This window comes from Microcebus murinus, chromosome 4 (assembly GCF_040939455.1).
Source record: "Microcebus murinus isolate Inina chromosome 4, M.murinus_Inina_mat1.0, whole genome shotgun sequence".
Taxonomy (NCBI): domain Eukaryota; kingdom Metazoa; phylum Chordata; class Mammalia; order Primates; family Cheirogaleidae; genus Microcebus; species Microcebus murinus.
Genome location: NC_134107.1, coordinates 57,985,400 through 58,000,791, shown reverse-complemented (window position 1 = coordinate 58,000,791; position 15,392 = coordinate 57,985,400). Strand labels below are relative to the sequence as shown.

At 56.2% G+C, this 15,392-nt stretch overlaps 1 protein-coding gene across 9 annotated transcripts in view; it reads left to right on the top strand.

Annotated features, from left to right (window-relative positions):
* The window catches only part of NUMA1 (nuclear mitotic apparatus protein 1), a 72,228-nt gene extending 56,960 nt beyond the window's left edge, over positions 1 to 15,268 (top strand). For 5 of the 9 annotated variants that reach the window (XM_012744942.3, XM_012744939.3, XM_076002266.1 and 2 more), the window contains 14 exons: positions 1,383 to 1,502; positions 1,657 to 5,055; positions 5,492 to 5,533; positions 7,331 to 7,399; positions 8,907 to 9,026; positions 9,111 to 9,329; positions 9,436 to 9,593; positions 10,782 to 11,028; positions 11,902 to 12,130; positions 12,820 to 12,956; positions 13,370 to 13,546; positions 13,782 to 13,895; positions 14,017 to 14,217; positions 14,598 to 15,268. In XM_012744942.3, the coding sequence (XP_012600396.2) occupies positions 1,383 to 1,502; positions 1,657 to 5,055; positions 5,492 to 5,533; positions 7,331 to 7,399; positions 8,907 to 9,026; positions 9,111 to 9,329; positions 9,436 to 9,593; positions 10,782 to 11,028; positions 11,902 to 12,130; positions 12,820 to 12,956; positions 13,370 to 13,546; positions 13,782 to 13,895; positions 14,017 to 14,217; positions 14,598 to 14,609 (5,244 nt within the window). In that variant the 3' untranslated portion in view covers positions 14,610 to 15,268. The remainder of the gene's footprint in view (positions 1 to 1,382; positions 1,503 to 1,656; positions 5,056 to 5,491; positions 5,534 to 7,330; positions 7,400 to 8,906; positions 9,027 to 9,110; positions 9,330 to 9,435; positions 9,594 to 10,781; positions 11,029 to 11,901; positions 12,131 to 12,819; positions 12,957 to 13,369; positions 13,547 to 13,781; positions 13,896 to 14,016; positions 14,218 to 14,597) is intronic. The other 4 variants (XM_012744945.3, XM_012744948.3, XM_012744947.3 and 1 more) reach the window with 4 other exon arrangements.
* The last annotated feature ends 124 nt before the right edge of the window (positions 15,269 to 15,392 follow it).

Here is a 15,392-nt window from a genome sequence, read left to right as displayed (position 1 = left end):
TGGGAGATGAGGCAGGAGGATTGCCTGAGACCAGGAGTTTGAGGTTGCTGTGAGCTAGGCTGATGCCACGGCACTCCAACCCGGACAACAGAGTGAGACTCTGTCTCGAAAAAAAAAAAAAAGAACCCAACTCTGCCACTTAGTAATAACCATTTAGTGCTTGAGCAAGGCCCTTAGCACTGGGGCTTCAGGTGTCTGCTCTGTAAAAGAGGGATAGTAATGGCCACCTCTCACATTTGTAGGTGAGTTAGAAACTCAGAGATGCCCCAGCACAGCCTGCTGTGGGTGCTTCATGAACAGTGGTGAGAAGTTGGCAGGGGCTAGGGGTGCTGCAGTGGCTGCTGTTGCAGCTGGTGTTGGCACCCAGGGGATTTTTGTTTGTTTGTTTGTTTTTTGAGACATAGCCTCACTCTGTTGCCTGGGCTAGAGTGCCATGGCATCATCGTAGCTAACTGCAACCTCAAACTCCTGGGCTCAAGTGATCCTATTGCCTCAGCCTCCCGAGTAGCTGGGACTACAGGCATGCACCACCATGCCTGGCTAAATTCTTTCAATTTTTTTTTAGTAGAGATGGGGGTCTCACTCTTGCTCGGGCTGGTATTGAACTCGTGACCTTGAGTGATGTTCCCGCCTCCCAGAGTGCTGGGATTACAGGCATAAGCCACCACACCAGCCCCCAGGGGATATTTTTAAGCTGATGCTTGTTTGGATAATCTGGGAGTCAAGACTTGTCTGAGGAAGGGTGTACAGTAAGTACACCGTTTGAAGTAAACCCAGCATGGAGAAGAAGTAGGCAGTTCACATGATGACTGAATTCAGCCCTAGAACAAGGGCTAGAAAGCCAGGTCCCTTAAGTCTCAGGTCCATGGTTGTTTTTTTGTTTGTTTTTTTTTGTTGTTGTTTTTTTTGAGACAGAGTCTCACTTTTGTTGCCCAGGCTAGAGTGAGTGCCGTGGCGTCAGCCTAGCTCACAGCAACCTCAAACTCCTGGGCTCAAGCGATCCTCCTGCCTCAGCCTCCCGAGTAGCTGGGACTACAGGCATGCACCACCATGCCCGGCTAATTTTTTGTATATATACTTTTAGTTGGTCAATTAATTTCTTTCTATTTTTAGTAGAGACGAGGTCTCGCTCAGGCTGGTTTCGAACTCCCGACCTTGAGCAATCCGCCCGCCTCGGCCTCCCAGAGTGCTAGGATTACAGGCGTGAGCCACCGCGCCCGGCCAGGTCCATGGTTTTTGAGAGTCTTTTTTCTAAACTAGGGTCAATGGAAATCTTGGTAACAAGACAGTAGGGTTACATGTTTTGTTGATGTTCACGAGGCCTTATGGGATAATTTGGTGCCCATTTTATCTGGTCACATGAGTCTCTTATTTACTCTCAGAAATGCCTTGAAGAGAAGAATGAAATCCTTCAGGGAAAACTTTCACAGCTGGAAGAGCATTTGGCCCAGCTACAGGAGAACCCACCCCAGAAGGGCGAGGTGCTGGGTGACGTCTTGCAGGTAGGAGTACACGGGAGCAGGCAGCAAGACCTGTGTGCTGGGGTTGGTGTGGACCCATGTTTGGCACACTCAGGTTCCCAGCGTTCCTCAGTTCCCAGAGGGGCATGGTGTCTGAGGAGTCCTGCTGATCCACGTTATCTCTTTGTTCCACCAGCTGGAAACCCTGAAGCAAGAGGCAGCCACTCTTGCTACAAACAACGCCCAGCTTCAAGCAAGGGTAGAGACGCTGGAGACCCAGCGTGGCCAGCAGGAAGCCAAGCTGCTCGCGGAACAGAAACACTTTGCAGAAGAAAAGCAGCAGCTGGCTAGCCTGGTCACCGACCTGCAGAGCTCTGTCTCTAACCTCAGCCAGGCCAAGGAAGAAATGGAGCAGGCCTCCCAGGCTCAGGGGGCCCAGCTGACTGCCCAGGTGGCCTCTCTGACCTCTGAGCTCACCACACTCAAGGCCACCCTCCAGCAGCAGGATCAAGACCTGGCTGGCCTGAAGCAGCACGCCAAAAAGGAGCAGGCCCAGCTAGCACAGGCCCTGCAACAGCAAGAACAGGCCTGCCAGGGCCTCCGCCAGCAGGTGGAGCAGCTGAGCAGCAGCCTGAAGCAGAAGGAGCAGCAGTTGAAGGAAGCAGCCAAGGAGCAGGAGGTAACCAGGCGGGACCATGCCCAGCAACTGGCCGCTGCTGCTGCGGAGCTAGAGGCTGCCTTGAAGGAGCGGGATGCAGCTCATCAGAAGCTGGAGGCCCTGGAGACGGAGAAAGCCTCCAAGCTAGAGATTCTGAAGCAGCAACTTGAGGCTGCTCATGAAGCCCGAGACAGTGCCCAGACCTCAGTGACACAGGCCCAGCGGGAGAAGGCAGAGCTGAGCCAGAAGGTGGAGGAACTCCAGAGCCATTTTGAGGCAGCCCACCAGGAGCAGCGCCAGGCCCAGGCCCAGGTGGCAAAGCTAGAGGCCCAGCTGAGGTTTGAGCAGCAAAAAGCAGCTGAGAGAGAAAGGATGGCCCAGGAGAAGGACAACCTCCAAGAGCAGCTCCAGGCCCTTGAGGAGTCCCTGAATGTCACCAAGGTCAGCCTTGAAGAGGAGAAGCGCAGGGCCACAGATACCTTGGAAGAGCAGCAACGTTGTATCTCTGAGCTGAAGGAAGAGACCCGAAGACTGATGGAGCAGCATAAGCGGGAACGGAAGGAGCTAGAAGAAGAGAAGGCAGAGCGCAAGGGGCTGGAGGCTCGATTACAGCAGCTTGGGGAGAGCCGTCAGGCTGAGACTGACGCCCTGCGGAGGGAGCTGGCAGAGGCCGTGGCCTCCCAGCACAGGGCTGAGAGCGAATGTGAGCAGCTCGTCAAAGAGGTAGCCACCTGGCGTAAGCGCTATGAGGATAGCCAGCAAGAGGAGGCGCAGTATGGTGCCATGTTCCAGGAACAGCTGATGACCCTCAAGGAGGAACGTGAGAAGGCCCGCCAGGAGCTGCAGGAGGCAAAGGAGAAGGTGGCAGGGATAGAGGCGCGCAGCGAGCTCCAGATAGGCCGGCAGCAGAACGAGCTAGCCCAGCTCCATGCCAGCCTGGCTGGAGCCCTCCAGCAGGTCCAGGAGAAGGAGGTCAGGGCCCAGAAGCTTGCGGACGACCTTTCCACTTTGCAGGAGAAAATGGCTGCCACCAGCAAGGAGGTGGCCCGCCTAGAGGCCTTGGTGCGCAAGGCAGGTGAGCAGCAGGAAACAGCCTCCCGGGAGCTACTCAAGGAGCCCCCGAGGGCAGGAGAAAGAGAGTCTGAGTGGCTGGAAGAGCCGCAGGGACGCCAGTTCTGCAGCACGCAGGCAGCGCTGCAGGCCATGGAGCGGGAGGCAGAGCAAATGGGCAGTGAGCTGGAGCGGCTTCGGGCCGCGCTGATGGAGAGCCAGGGACAGCAGCAGGAGGAGCGTGGGCAGCAGGAGAGGGAGGTGGCACGGCTGACCGAGGAGCGGGGTCGGGCTCAAGCCGATCTGGCCCTGGAGAAGGCAGCCAAGGCAGAGCTTGAGATGCGGCTGCAGAATGCCCTTAACGAGCAGCGTGTGGAGTTTGCTACCCTGCAAGAGGCGCTGGCCCATGCCCTGGCCGAAAAGGAGGGCAAGGACCAGGAGCTGGCCAAGCTGCGTGGTCTGGAGGCAGCACAGAAGGCAGAGCTGGGGGAGCTTCAGCAAGCCATGGAGCGACTGAAGGAACAGCTGGCTAAGAAAGAGAAGGAGCACCAGCAGTCTTCAGGGATGACCAACAAAGAAGATGCATCCAGCTCAGGAGCCCGATCTGCGGCTGCTGGCAGGACAGAGCCAGCAGGCCCTGAGTGGGAGGCGCTGCGGGCAGAAGTGAGCAAGTTGGAGCAGCAGTGCCGGCGGCAGCAGGAGCAGGCCAGCAACCTGGAGCGCAGCCTTGAGTCTGAGCGGGCCTCCCGGGCTGAGAGGGACAGCGCTCTGGAGGCTCTACGGGGCCAGTTGGAAGAGAAGACCCAGGAGCTGGGGCACAGTCAGGGTACCTTAGCCTCTGCTCAAAGGGAGCTGGCCACACTCCGCGCCAAGGCCCAAGACCATAGCAAGGCTGAGGATGAGTGGAAGGCCCAGGTGGCCCGGGCCCAGCAGGAGGCTGAGAGAAAAAACAGCCTCATCAACAGCTTGGAGGAGGAGGTGTCCATCCTCAATCGCCAGGTCCTGGAGAAAGAAGGGGAGAGCAAGGAGTTGAAGCGGCTGGTTATGGCCGAGTCAGAGAAGAGCCAGAAGCTGGAAGAGAGGCTGCGGCTGCTCCAGGCAGAGACAGCCAGCAACAGCGCCAGGGCCGCAGAACGCAGCTCCGCTCTGCGGGAGGAGGTGCAGAGCCTCCGGGAGGAGGCTGAGAAACAGCGGGTGGCTTCAGAGAACCTGCGGCAGGAGCTGGCTTCCCAGGCAGAGCGAGCGGAGGAGCTGGGCCAAGAATTGAAGGCGTGGCAGGAGAAGTTCTTCCAGAAGGAGCAAGCCCTCTCTGCCCTGCAGCTTGAGCACACCAGCACGCAGGCCCTGGTGAGCGAGCTGCTGCCAGCCAAGCACCTCTGCCAGCAGCTGCAGGCTGAGCAGGCAGCTGCTGAGAAACGCCACCGCGAGGAGCTGGAGCAGAGTAAGCAGGCGGCTGGCGGGCTGCGGGCGGAGCTGATGCGGGCCCAGCGGGAACTTGGGGAGCTGGTGCCCCTGCGGCAGAAGGTGGCAGAGCAGGAGCGAGTGGCCCAGCAGCTGCGGGCAGAGAAGGCCAGCTACGCAGAGCAGCTGAGCATGCTGAAAAAGGCGCATGGCCTGCTGGCGGAGGAGAACCGGGGGCTGGGTGAGCGGGCCAACCTCGGCCGGCAGTTTCTGGAGGTGGAGCTGGACCAGGCCCGGGAGAAGTATGTCCAAGAGTTGGCAGCTGTGCGTGCTGACGCTGAGACCCGGCTGGCAGAGATGCAACGTGAAGCACAGAGCACTGCCCGGGAGCTGGAGGTGATGACTGCCAAGTATGAGGGTGCCAAGGTCAAGGTCCTGGAGGAGAGGCAGCGGTTCCAGGAAGAGAGGCAGAAACTCACTGCCCAGGTGAGGTGCCTAGTTCAGCCACACCCCCAAGATAGGGACCTGAGAGAGCAGGGACACAGTTCCTCTGCATTCCAGAGCTTCTGGCTCCCACACTGCAGTGTCTTGCCTTCCCTCATTCACTGGGTTGCGGAAAAGGAAAGGTTGCTGGTGGAATTCAAGTCTTGCCCCTTTGTCCTAAAGAAAGTATCAGTGGCCTCCCCTTCCCTGAAGGCTCTGTCCCTAGAAAGTCAAGTGTGACGACCACCACCCCTGAAGGCCCCAAGAGCAGTATAAGTCTAGCTGGCATTTTTTTCTTTTAACTTATTAGAAGTCTAGTTCCTCTGATACTTTCTAACTTACCACAAAGTATGAAAGCCTCATTGAGTTCAGCCTGGTGACAGGGCTGGTGCCGCTTTGGGCCAATCTCACTGTCTCCATTGCTCCTCCCCCTGCACAGGTGGAGCAGCTAGAGGTATTTCAGAGAGAGCAGACTAAGCAGGTAATGCCCGGGGTCCTCGATAAATGCTGGCTGCTTAAGCGGTGACCAGTCTCGGTGCATGAGCCCGGCTGCAGCTTGCCTCCGCTGGCTCCCGTTGTGAACTGTTTGTGAAGGGGGCAGGGTCAAGCCATGGAATCCAGGCCCCGTCTGCCCAGGAGTGCGGTGTGCCAGGCTCTCTCGGGCCTCGTCCCACCTGTCCCAGGTCGGCCTCTCCGCCCTTCTGTACCTTCTCTCTGCCTGTTAGGGACAGGGGGTGGCACTAGCTTCATCTTTCCCATATTTGAACCAGTCAGTGACAGACTCCATCCTTGAGATTCCAAAACATCCCAAGCCCTGTGTCTAGTTAGAGATACTCAACTAAGAGGAACAGCAGAATTGCCTGTGGGCCCTCTTAACACAGCACCCTTTTACCAAAGCCATAAAGGCAATATGCCAGGCAGCCCTCACAGGTTAGGGAGGGTTGGGGGCTCAGGACACCCTCCCATCACCCTCTGGAGCTTTATTTATTTATTGAGACAGAGTCTCGCTTTGTTGCCCAGGCTAGAGTGAGTGCCGTGGCGTCAGCCTGGCTCACAGCAACCTCAAACTCCTGGGCTCAAGCGATCCTTCTGCGTCAGCCTCCCGAGTAGCTGGGACTACAGGCATGCACCACCATGCCTGGCTGATTTTTTTCTATATATATCTTAGTTGGCCAATTAATTTCTTGCTATTTTTAGGAGAGACAGGGTCTCACTCTTGCTCAGGTTGGTTTCAAACTCTTGACCTTGAGCGATCCACCTGCCTCGGCCTTCCAGAGTGCTAGGATTACAGGCGTGAGCCACCGCGCCTGGCCAACCCTCTGGAGCTTTTACCCTGAGCAGGGCATAGAGATGTCTGGAGCAGGAAGGCCAGGCTGAGAGGAGCGAGGGGCTACCCCAGACGGATAGGCAGTGCACGAGATTTCTGCACTGCCTAGACATCGAGGCTATAGAGCTGGTGTTTAGTGAGAGCACCCTTTCTCCACCATCCCTCTGCCCAGTGACCTCCTCTGGGGACCCTGAGATGAAGGGGACAATTAAATGGCAAACAGTTAGCAATGGAGCCCTTGCCTCCCCCTTTGCTGCTGGTCATGCTTGAACCCTTGGGGTGCCTGGAGGAGCCAGGGGTGCTTGTGGCTGTGCTGTGCCCTTCCTTCCTCCCTGTGCTCTTCCTCTTTGTGGGAGTGGGGTGGGCGTGGAGTACGTGTCCTGCCCCTGCTCTTGTCCTCTGGCAGTTTGTCGCCCCAGTGCTAACCGCCACAGCCGCACTGCTGGCACCATCCCTAATGGCTTGTGGATACTGGGGAGAGGGCTGAGCATCTGTGGGTTTCTGCTTTGGCAGTTTCTGGGAGGAGGGAGGCATGAGTTTGCACTGAGTATGTCTGCTAGAGTTACACATTAGGTTCCTTGTTCCTACCCCAACCTGGGAAGGTGGGGGTTCGGTGTGGTGACAGTAGCAGGGTGGTGGTGTGAGAGCAGCTCCCCAGAGTTGATTCTGCTGGTTCTGGTGGCTGCAGGGGTCCAGCAGGCCTCTGTCTCTGCAGGCCAGGAGTGGAGGCAAGTATGGGAGGTGGCCCTGGCAACATCTGTGTTGGGTCACCTCGCTCAGGACCTGCCAGCCAGCCTGGGCAGCAGTCTATTCCCTAATTGGAGGCCAGAGAAAGGGCCTGAGTTTCTTTTTCTAGGAACACTGGGAATACTGGTCTGGGAAGCCCCATAATTTGCCTGGACGTCCAGGGTAAGTCCTCCTGAGTTTTCTCTCCTCCTCTTCCTTCCCCAGGTGGAAGAACTGAGTAAGAAGCTGGCTGACTGTGACCAAGCCAGCAAGGTGCAGCAGCAGAAGCTGAAGGTGGGACAGCTGGGAGAATGGGTCTGGCCTCTGGCTCCCTCAGGGGGAAGGAAGGTGCTCTGTGAGCGCTCAGGCTGTGGTGGGTGGAGGGCCAAGGAGAGGCACCCTGGATGCCTGGCAGCCTCAGGAGGCCTGCCTGTGGCTCAGGGGCCCCTACATGTGCATTTTGGGAGCTCTTGAGGGAAGACCACAGTGAGTGCCATCCCTCTAGACTGTCACTGTAGCAGCCACTAGTCATGTGTGATTATTTAAATTTAAATTAATTTCAATAAATTCAGTTCTTCAGTCACATTAGGCACACTCCCCCTGCTCAGTAGCTACATGTGGCTGGTGGCTGTCACATTGGACAGTGCAGATACAGAACATTCCATTGTCACAGAAAGTTCTGTTGGACAGTGTTGGTCTAGGTAGTTTAGGCTCAAGGGACATTGAATATTACAGTGCAATTTAATAATAGCCTAATGCTTTCAACTGTGTCACATCCTGCAGTTTAATATTTGCTATGTGCAATTCTGGGCTTCACAGCCTTTAGTCGGGGGCAGAGGAGCTGGGCAGCAGTGGCACTGGGGCTTGCTGAAGCCCTGGTGGGTCCTGGGAGGTGGGAGCTCAGAGCTTCATTTCTCCTGCGCCTTCCATGTGCTCCACGCCTCGTCTTGCTTAGGATGAGCAGGTGTTTGCAGTGCTCCTTTTAAGGGCCACCCTGTGCTAGATGTAGGATAGGCAGGGGTGGGATGAACCTCTCCAGTGACAACCAGATCCTCTCCAGATCCCAAGTGCGGCCCCTTGACCAAGTCCAAACTTCACAGAACAAATCCCTTTATTTTAAAAGGATTTTTTCTGTAAAATTTGGATTTAGTCAAAAGGCCCACACTCAAGGATCCAGAAGGCCTCTGAGGCTGCAGGTTCCCCATCCCTGGACAAAGCACTCGCTGGCCGTGCAGGTGGACAGGAGGCAGTGCTGGCATCCTAAATGAGCCCCTGCAGCCTTCAGAGTTAAGTGGACCAAGTTCAAACCTTGCTCTGTCATTTAGTCACTGTGACCCTGGTCAGTTTGCTTAAATCTCTGAACTCCGTTTCCTCTTCTGACTGAAATGAGGATAAAGTTACTTCTCAGAGTGATTTTGAGAATGAGTTCACACGTCCTCGGAGAGCTCACATGCCACGCTCCTCACTCCACGTGCTGTGGCAGGTGTTCCTGAGGATCCGCTTCCCTTCTAGGGGAGGTCGTATGTACATGGAAAGAGGATGACTTTGCGCTCAGTCTCAAAGAAGGCAAGCACAGGCCCTGTGCTGGTTAGGGCAGGCTTCCACAGAATGTGGACTAGAAGGGGCTGTGGTATTTCAGGAGGCTGTACTTGGGGGGGGGTGCATATTTGGGATAAAAGGAATTTTTCCAGCTCCTTGAGTGACTGCAGGAGTCTGAAATATGTACAGTCCAAGGTGCCAGGGAAGGTCAGTGGATTTGGATGGAGCAGCCAGACCAGCCTCCCTGATTGACCTTTCTTAGGCTTTCCAGGCTCAGGGAGGTGAGAGCCAGCAGGAGGCCCAACGCCTCCAGGCCCAGCTGAATGAGCTGCAGGCCCAGCTGAGCCAGAAGGAGCAAGCAGCAGAGCACTACAAGCTGCAGGTGAGGACCCCAGCCCTGGCCCACTCTGCCCTTCCTCCCACCTTCCAACTCTGCCCCACCCACCCACCCCATCTGCCCGCACAGATGGAGAAAGCCAAGACCCATTATGATGCCAAGAAACAGCAGAACCAAGAGTTGCAGGAGCAGCTGCGGGGCCTGGAGCAGCTGCAGAAGGAGAACAAGGAGCTGCGGGGTGAAGCCGAGAGGCTGAGCCATGAGCTGCAGCAGGCTGGGCTGAAGACTAAGGAGGCTGAACAGACCTGCCGCCACCTTACTGCCCAGGTGCGCACCCTAGAGGCACAGGTAAGTGTCTGGGTGGCAGACTCACCTCACCCCTGTCCCATTGGACCCCTAAGCCACCCCTGCCTTAGGCTTGTCTTCATTCTCCTCCTGGCCCTCTACTTCCCAGGTTGCCCATGCAGATCAGCAGCTTCGAGAACTTGGCAAATTCCAAGTGGTGACAGATGCCTTGAAGAGCCGTGAGCCCCAGGCTAAGCCCCAGTTGGACTTGAGTGTTGACAGCCTGGATTTGAGCTGCGAGGAGGGGACCCCACTCAGTATCACCAGGTCAGGAGGCACCCTCTCTCCCTAAGTCTGTTGCTCATTGAGTGCCTGCTGTTTATCAGGCTATATCCTGGGCACTGGGGCTAGTGAGGTAAATAAGATGGGATCACTTCACCCTCCAGCAGTTTATTCAGGTGTCTGTTCAGGGCATAGTGGGAGTAAAAAGAAGCCAGTTGTCAGGAAAGGCTTCGTGGAGGCTGTCACTCCTGCTGAGTCTTGGAAAGACCACAGGTGTGTGTGCCAGGTGGACAGAGAGCAGTGTGAGCAAAGGCTGAGAGTGAGGCTGGGAGAGCCCAAGACCCAGAGGGCCCACTGTTGCCCCCCTTGTAGGCTGGCATTTGCACTTGATCCTAAAGACACTGAGGAACCTCATAAGGGTTGGAAATTTGAGAATACATGGTTAGATTTGAATTTTAGAAAGATCATTTTAAGTGTAGAAGACTAGAAATCCATTTATTGTTTTTATTAAAAACACTTATATTACACTTACTTTGTGCTAGACACTGTTATAAGTGCTTGTAACAATTAAAATTCATTCTCAAACCACCTCTGAGGTAGGTGCTATTGTATCTCCTTTAACAGATGAATCTGGGGCAGAGAGGGGGGCAGTGTCTTGCCTAGGTCCCACAGTGGTGGAGCTAGGTTCAGACCTGGGCAGCTTGGCCCGAGTCCTTGCTTGTCACCACTCTGCTGCCCCTTTCAGACGCCATGCTAACTATGTCTGGGTGAGGAGATGAGGCAGACCAAGGAGGGACAAGAACATGGAGGGGGTGTGGTGACTAGTTTGGCAGGAGAGGGATGAGGTACGATTATGCCCAGCACAGTTTGCAGCCTGGGTGGAGGGTCCTCCTACTCGGGGGATGCAGAAGGAAGAACAGACAAAAGGGACTTAGTTTGGGATGTGTTCATCATGGAGTAGCTGTGGGCACCTGGGGCAATGGGATATCTGGGCTAAGGTCGGGAGCTGAGATTGGCAGCATGGGAAGATGGCAGAAGCCAGGGGGAGAGATTGAAAGGAAGGCCCAGGTCGAGGGCTTTCCTTGGTATCTCTGAAAAACCAGAGATGGGTTTTTCAGAGATGCTTGGCCTTGTCTGCTTATAAGTGTAAGAAATGGTCACTTTGGAGCAAAGGGCTGGACAAAATGCCTTCTAGCCCCAGGAACCACACCGCAACAGGTTTCCTTTCCACAGCAAGCTGTCCCGTACCCAGCCAGATGGTACCAGCATCCCTGCAGAACCAGCCTCACCCATCTCCCAGCGCCTGCCCCCCAAGGTAGAGTCCCTGGAGAGTCTCTACTTCACCCCCATCCCTGCTCGGGGTCAGGCTCCCCTGGAGAGCAGCCTGGACTCCCTGGGCGATGTCTTCCTGGACTCAGGCCGTAAGACCCGCTCTGCTCGTCGGCGCACCACACAAATCATCAACATCACCATGACCAAGGTCAGGCTTCTGGGAAGGGGGCTACAGGACAGCAATGCCTATTTCCTCTCGAGCGCATCCTTCCACTGGGCCCTCAGTCAGGAGCAGGCAGGGATGACCAGCCAGTCCATGTGTTACAGATGGGAAAGCTGAGATCTTAAAAAGGGCATTGACTTACTGAGGGCCTCTTCTGTAGAAAAAGCAGGGTTGGAATTAGCTCCCTGTGGCTAGTGTCCTTCCTGCATGTAGCACTGATCCTGTGCAGGGTGAAGGGAGAGAATGTGGGGAAGTGGCAGCCCATTCTGTGCCTCCCAGCACAGCCCCGTGCAGCTGAGCTGTGTTGTGGCCGCTCAGCAGACTGCCTGCCAGGCTGTGGGCTATTCCCTTTGTTTCTGTATCTTTAGGAGGATATTGGGAAGGAGGGGAGAGGAACCTTTAGTACAGCAGAGAGGACGTGTGTGTGGGGAGGTGCCCTCTGCTACCAAGAAGCTCGAGAAGGTAGAAAAGATGGTCAGCGCCCTAGGAAGCTTGGATTGAAGAGCTGTGGAAGGAGCCTGACTATACAGGAGAAATGGGGTCCAGCCCCAGCTCCGCAACTTGCTAGCTGTTGTGATTTGGGGCCAGCAAGTTCATTTCTTTGTACCTCACCTCTAAAACGGGCTGGTAACACTCTTCCTTTCCCCTTCAAAGCACTGTTAATTAACTCAGTGAAAAAATGGATAGAAAAGTCTTGACAACCGTAGCACCTTGTGAGGGCTTCTTTCTTGCAGACACGCAAGCCAGGACCCTTAAAACTGGACCCTGGGAACACAGGCAGACATGCTGTGGGATCGGGGGACTTTGGAAGGGAAAGGGAAGGCTGCCCCACTGCAACAGATTCATTCTCTTTTCTAGAAGCTAGATGTGGAAGAGCCAGACAGTGCCAACTCATCCTTCTATAGCACGCAGTCTGCCCCTGCTTCCCAGGCTGGCCTGCGGGCCACCTCCTCTACCCGGTCTCTAGCCCGCCTGGGCTCTCCCGATGATGGCAACTCGGCTCTGCTCAGCCTGCCTGGCTACCGGCCCACCACTCGCAGCTCTACTCGCCGCTCCCAGGCCGGGGTGTCCAGTGGGGCTCCTCCAGGTGAGGGGACTGCAGGGACTTCCCATACCCAAAAATTAGACTGAAGGTAAATCCTAGCCCAGGGATGAGGCAAGCTTTTAAACATCAAGGCTGGTTTGTTTGTTGCCTTCCAACCCTACCTGGCCCTCCCTGTAGTCTCAGGGCCTTACCTCTCCGACTAGGGGCTGTGCTGGGGTACCCTTAGCCAGGGTGAACCAGGGATGCTCATGTGAAGGGCCTGGGATTCCCAGCACGATAGTGACACTGAGCTGGCAGGAGCCCTCATGCCCTTCTCAGGTGATGATGAGCTACAGGAAAGGCCAGGCCAGCCAGACTCTTGCTGGAGGCTCATACCTTTTGGGTTCCAGAGAGCCCCTGAGGATCAATTCCTGGCCCTCTATTCGTTTCTCTTGGTATTGGGCACCAAGCCTTGGCCAGTGAGTAACGTAGTGGCAGCCTCTGCGTATGACCTCGTCTGACTTATGCAGGGAGAGAGCAGCAAGCAAGCCGCTAGCATAGCAAATGGTCTGTGTGCCTACTCCTGCACCTGCAGCACTGAATCAGAGCAGGACTCTGGGGTGCTGGGCTTGAACTGAAGTTACGGGGTAGCTGCAGAGGGGCGGTGGCAGCAAAGGCTGGCATGATGCCAGGGCCAGTGGGCAGCCTGCCTGCTCCGGCCCCATTTGCTCCAACTCCCCTGCCCTCCACAGGAAGGAACAGCTTCTACATGGACACTTGCCAGGATGAGCCCGAACAGCTGGATGACTGGAACCGCATCGCAGAGTTGCAGCAGCGCAATCGAGTGTGCCCCCCACACTTGAAGACCTGCTATCCCCTGGAGTCCAGGGTGAGCCTTGGGGGTCACTGCACTAGGCCTCTCACGCTGGCTCACCCCATCCTCCCTTGACATCTTACTCTAGTGCCACTTGTTGATCTGGCCGAAGTGCTAATGCCCTGGGTCTCTGGCCTGCTGAGGAGGGTGATCTTCTCATGCTTCCAGACAGAACAGCCTGGCAGGGAGGGAGCTTGGAGGTGAATCACCTGTGGGTAGGCAGGAGCTTGGAGAGGAGTCCCTGGGGACTGCTCTTCTCATGGCCCTTCATCCAGGTGGAGGTAGAGAACAAGAAGGGGGCCCTTTTGAGGTAGGAGGGATATAGCTGCTCCATGTGTCAGGTGAGGGAGGAGTTTTGGGGCAGTCTCACTTCCTGCTCCAACTCCATATACCTGGGGTCCATTAACTGCTTCTTCCACCCTGTGCAGCCTTCCCTGAGCCTGGCCACCATCACAGATGAGGAGATGAAAACCGGAGACCCCCAGGAGACCCTGCGCCGAGCCAGCATGCAGCCAACCCAGATAGCTGAGGGCACTGGCATCACCACCCGGCAGCAGCGCAAACGCGTCTCCTTAGAGCCCCACCAGGGCCCTGGCACCCCTGAGGTAGGTGACATTGGCTCTTTTCTTTTGTCCTGTGTAGCACTGTGCCCAGGATTAAAGGCGAACTACTCTTCCTCTCTCTCTTCAAGGGCCTGATGCATGGCTGGGGGCTGGTGGGAGGGGAGAAGGTTGGACAAGTTGACTCCTAAGGTCCACTCAACTCTGAGAGGCCAAGACACCTGGTTTGGGATGTGACATCTTCTTGCCACTGTCTGCCTAACTGTCCTTTTCCTCATAGTCCAAGAAGGCCACCAGCTGTTTCCCACGCCCTATGACTCCCCGGGACCGACATGAAGGGCGCAAACAGAGCACTACTGAGGCCCATAAGAAAGCAGCTCCAGCTGCTAAACAGGTTAGGCTGGGGCTGGAGGGAGACGGAGGCCCAGGTGGAGCCTTGCTGGCGAGTGCTGGAGGAGCAGACTCGCTGGGGAGGCACTGGTGGACTGCCCAGTTTGACAGACCTTCTCCTGCAGGCTGACCGGCGCCAGTCCATGGCCTTCAGCATCCTCAACACGCCCAAGAAGCTGGGGAACAGCTTTCTACGGCGGGGGGCCTCAAAGAAGGCCCTGTCCAAGGCCTCCCCAAACACCCGCAGTGGAACCCGCCGCTCTCCGCGCATTGCCACCACCACTGCCAGCGCTGCCACTGCTGCCACCCCTCGAGCCAAGGGCAAGGTGGAGGCACTGCCAGGGAGGCGGGGAGGGCAATCAGATGAGAGCACAGGCACCCCCAGACTGCTCCATAGGGCAGCGTCCAAGGCAGGGCCAGCGAAGCTAGGCTACTGGAAGTTAAGGGGTTAAGAGGAGGTGGTCCCTGTCCTCCTCACCTGCTTATTACTGAGAAGAGAAGATAGACGACCCCATTCCCACCAAGAATACCCAGAGCTTCTTAGCCACAGCCAGCAACTGTTAACCTGATGCTGGATATGTTGGGGCTCACAAAGGAGGGGATCCCAGTCAGGGGTGTGGGACAGGAGGGTTTTCCTGAGCCAGCCAGTGAAGGCTGGCATCACAAGTCTTATCTGGCCACGTGACTATGTCTCTGTCTCTTTCAGGCAAAGCACTAAAGGGCCAGTACCAGTGAGTGGCCCCACCTGTGTCCCTAATGCTGATCTCACCTGGTCCTCCTCCTGTCCCTCTCAGTGCCTTCTCTCAGCTCCCAGGCCAATGGTGGCCAAACCCCTAGAGACAGTGATGACTGCCCACACCTTGGCCTGGTACCTGGACCTTCATCAGCGCCTTCTCAGAGCTGGCCCAGAAGGCCTGGAGCTTGGACAGTGTGGGCACTCTCCCTACCCTGCCTCCTGATTTTTTTCTTAGAGCAAAGTCACTTCACAACCAGATTTGAGGCTGGTTTTGAGTGGCTGGGTCCTTGGTCTCAGCCAATCTTCCTCAGCCTCTGGATCTAGAAGGGACCATTGGAGGAGCAGGCCCTGATTCCTGCTGCTCCTGGTGGCTGGGCCTAGCAGGGGCCCTTGCTCGTGAAGTCCAGGACTGGGCATGACCTGGTGGAAGTACCTGCCAGAGGATGCTTTTTGCCAGGACAGATGGGCCCTATGTCTCAGGAGTGGGGTGGAGGGGACAGCCTTCAGTGGCAGCTCACACCCCATCTTCCCCAGACTTATACTGGGGTGGGATTTGGAGTGATGGAAGGTTTTTAAGGGCTGGGGATGGATCTTTTCTAAATGTTATTACTTGTAAATAAAGTCTATTTTTTCTCCCTTGAGTGCTGAGCTGCCTTGGTCTGTGTGGGAAGAAGAGGGAAATCTGGGCTCTTTGGAGAACCTACCTTGTCCTAGCTGAGTCTTCTACATCTTCCCCAGGCTCGGCCTCTGCTCCTCAGGAGCAAT